The 1914-nt window shown below is 49.5% G+C and overlaps 1 protein-coding gene across 1 annotated transcript; it reads left to right on the top strand.

The window, feature by feature from the left end:
* Window positions 1-68: 68 nt before the first annotated feature.
* On the top strand, window positions 69-1906 carry LOC113409076 (interferon lambda-3-like; the record flags this gene model as incomplete). The annotated part of the gene is made up of 4 exons (XM_026662659.1): window positions 69-235; window positions 677-754; window positions 1456-1599; window positions 1840-1906. Coding segments are annotated over 4 exons (456 nt in total), but the record flags the coding sequence as incomplete, so codon positions are not given.
* Window positions 1907-1914: the final 8 nt, after the last annotated feature.

Genomic DNA, 1914 nt, shown 5'->3' with positions numbered 1-1914 from the left:
CTCGCTGGCTGGTAAGCCTGGCAGCCTGGCATGTCAGTGATGTATCGCTCCCGTTCTGTCTCCCTTAGGGAAAATGGTGAACGTAGGCGACAAAGTTCTCTTTGCTCTGGCCATCTGGACGATGACTACAGAGGCCTTTCCCAAAGGCACTGAGAGAACAAAATGCCACCTCGCAAAATACAAGTCCCTGCCACCTCGGGAACTGGAGGCCTTCAAGAAAGCCAAGGACAAATTTGTAAGTGTGAAGAACACACACTGGGCAATAACAGCACTGTGAGCCCTAGGCTGTCATCGGAACAGCGGCCCGCTCTGCATGTCCCTTTGCACTCAGGGAAGAAGCTCAAAACCAACTACCAAGAAGGATTTGGTTTTACTTTTCTGCCAGCTCGAGCACCCTGCTGGCCAGCACCAGGCTCTAGCACAGCGCCTGCTGAACCCAGGTCCTCTCCTCGCTGGAGGAGAACGACAAAGCACAGTTTGAACTTGGTCATGCATATCCCTGTCATATCCCTTGTGGATACCAGCCCTAGAGGTACAAGGGAGACATTTGATGTCAGCATCTCGTCTCCCTGCATCACCACTGGGATTGCGTGGAGAGAACTGAGGGAAAAACTAGTACAGGTTTGTTCCTGCTCCTACATAAATATGGGTCTCTGTTCTTTCCTTCTGCCTCCAGGAGGACATGATGCTGTCGTCAGACCGAAAATGCAGCACCAGGATTTTCCACCGGAACTGGGAAGTCAAAGAGCTGTCGGTACGAAAAATCTCAGCCAAGGGGCACAAGAAGGTCACATGCTAGCACAGGGGTTCTCAAAGTGGGGGTTGGGACCCCTCAGGGGGCTGCAAGGTTATTACATGGGAGGTCGCGAGCTGTCAGCCTCCATCCCAAACCCTGATTTGCCGCCAGCATTTATAATGGTGTTAAATATATTTTAAAGGGTTTTTAATTTATAAGGGAGGGTCGCACTCAGAGGCTGGCTATGTGAAAGGGGTCACCAGTAGAAATGTTTGAGAACCACTATTCTAGCAGATGATTCCTTCCTAACGTGTGTCCCTTTCTCGCTGAATCTGATCTCACTTACCCTTGTGCTAATCTGACACAAGGCACTTTGACCATTGACTTTGTAGTCACTGATTTAGTCAGGAGCATGTCAGATCTGACAGTGGCTCTTTCTCCGTGTAAATAAGGGTCACCCCTCACCTTCAGTTCAGGTGCCTTCTCACTGGCTATAAACTGGTGTCAAGGATGACGTGGAGATGAAGCTGTTTCCAGTCAGGAGTGATTTTAATATTTCATTTATTGACAAATCAAGAAAGCCCTGAGTGGCTTTGGAAAATCTCCTGTTTCAACCTAATCTGCCTGCCCCTACGCATGGGAATTTCTAGTCCTGTATCTGCACAGCTGTGCCTCTTTTTCCCACAGACACTCTCTTACCTACAAGTTTCTCTCCCCAGGTGCACGATAGAGTCATCCTGGTAGAGAAGGAGCTGGACTTTACCATTAACGTGCTGGAGAACGTTGAGGACCCCAGTCTGTCCAAGCTGCTCTCAAGGCCGCTAGAAATCTTGACACAGATCAGAGGGGACCTGAGGGACTGTGTGAGTATTCAGTGCCAGATTTCTCTTTCAGTGCCAGCAAATACTTGCATGTGGCTCTTGCTTTGGGCCCATCCGTATATGGGACATTGAAAGCGGGGGTAGTTGATATGACATGCACAAGGGTAGCCGCCTAGACTATGTCAGGGCAAGAACTGCTCTGCGCCTGGAGAGAAAGGGCTTTGGTCCACTGTCGGCTCAAATCTCTGGGCACCAACCAGTCTGTATCAACTTTGTTTTCAGACCAGACAAACTCATTCTCATCGACACTCCAGGAGGCTGAACAATTGGCTCCAAAATTTCCATAAGAGCAAGGAG

This window comes from Terrapene carolina, unplaced genomic scaffold (genome assembly GCF_002925995.2).
Source record: "Terrapene carolina triunguis isolate 2854851 unplaced genomic scaffold, T_m_triunguis-2.0 Scaffold29271, whole genome shotgun sequence".
NCBI lineage: Eukaryota > Metazoa > Chordata > Testudines > Emydidae > Terrapene > Terrapene triunguis.
This window is presented reverse-complemented; position numbering and strand designations above follow the sequence as displayed.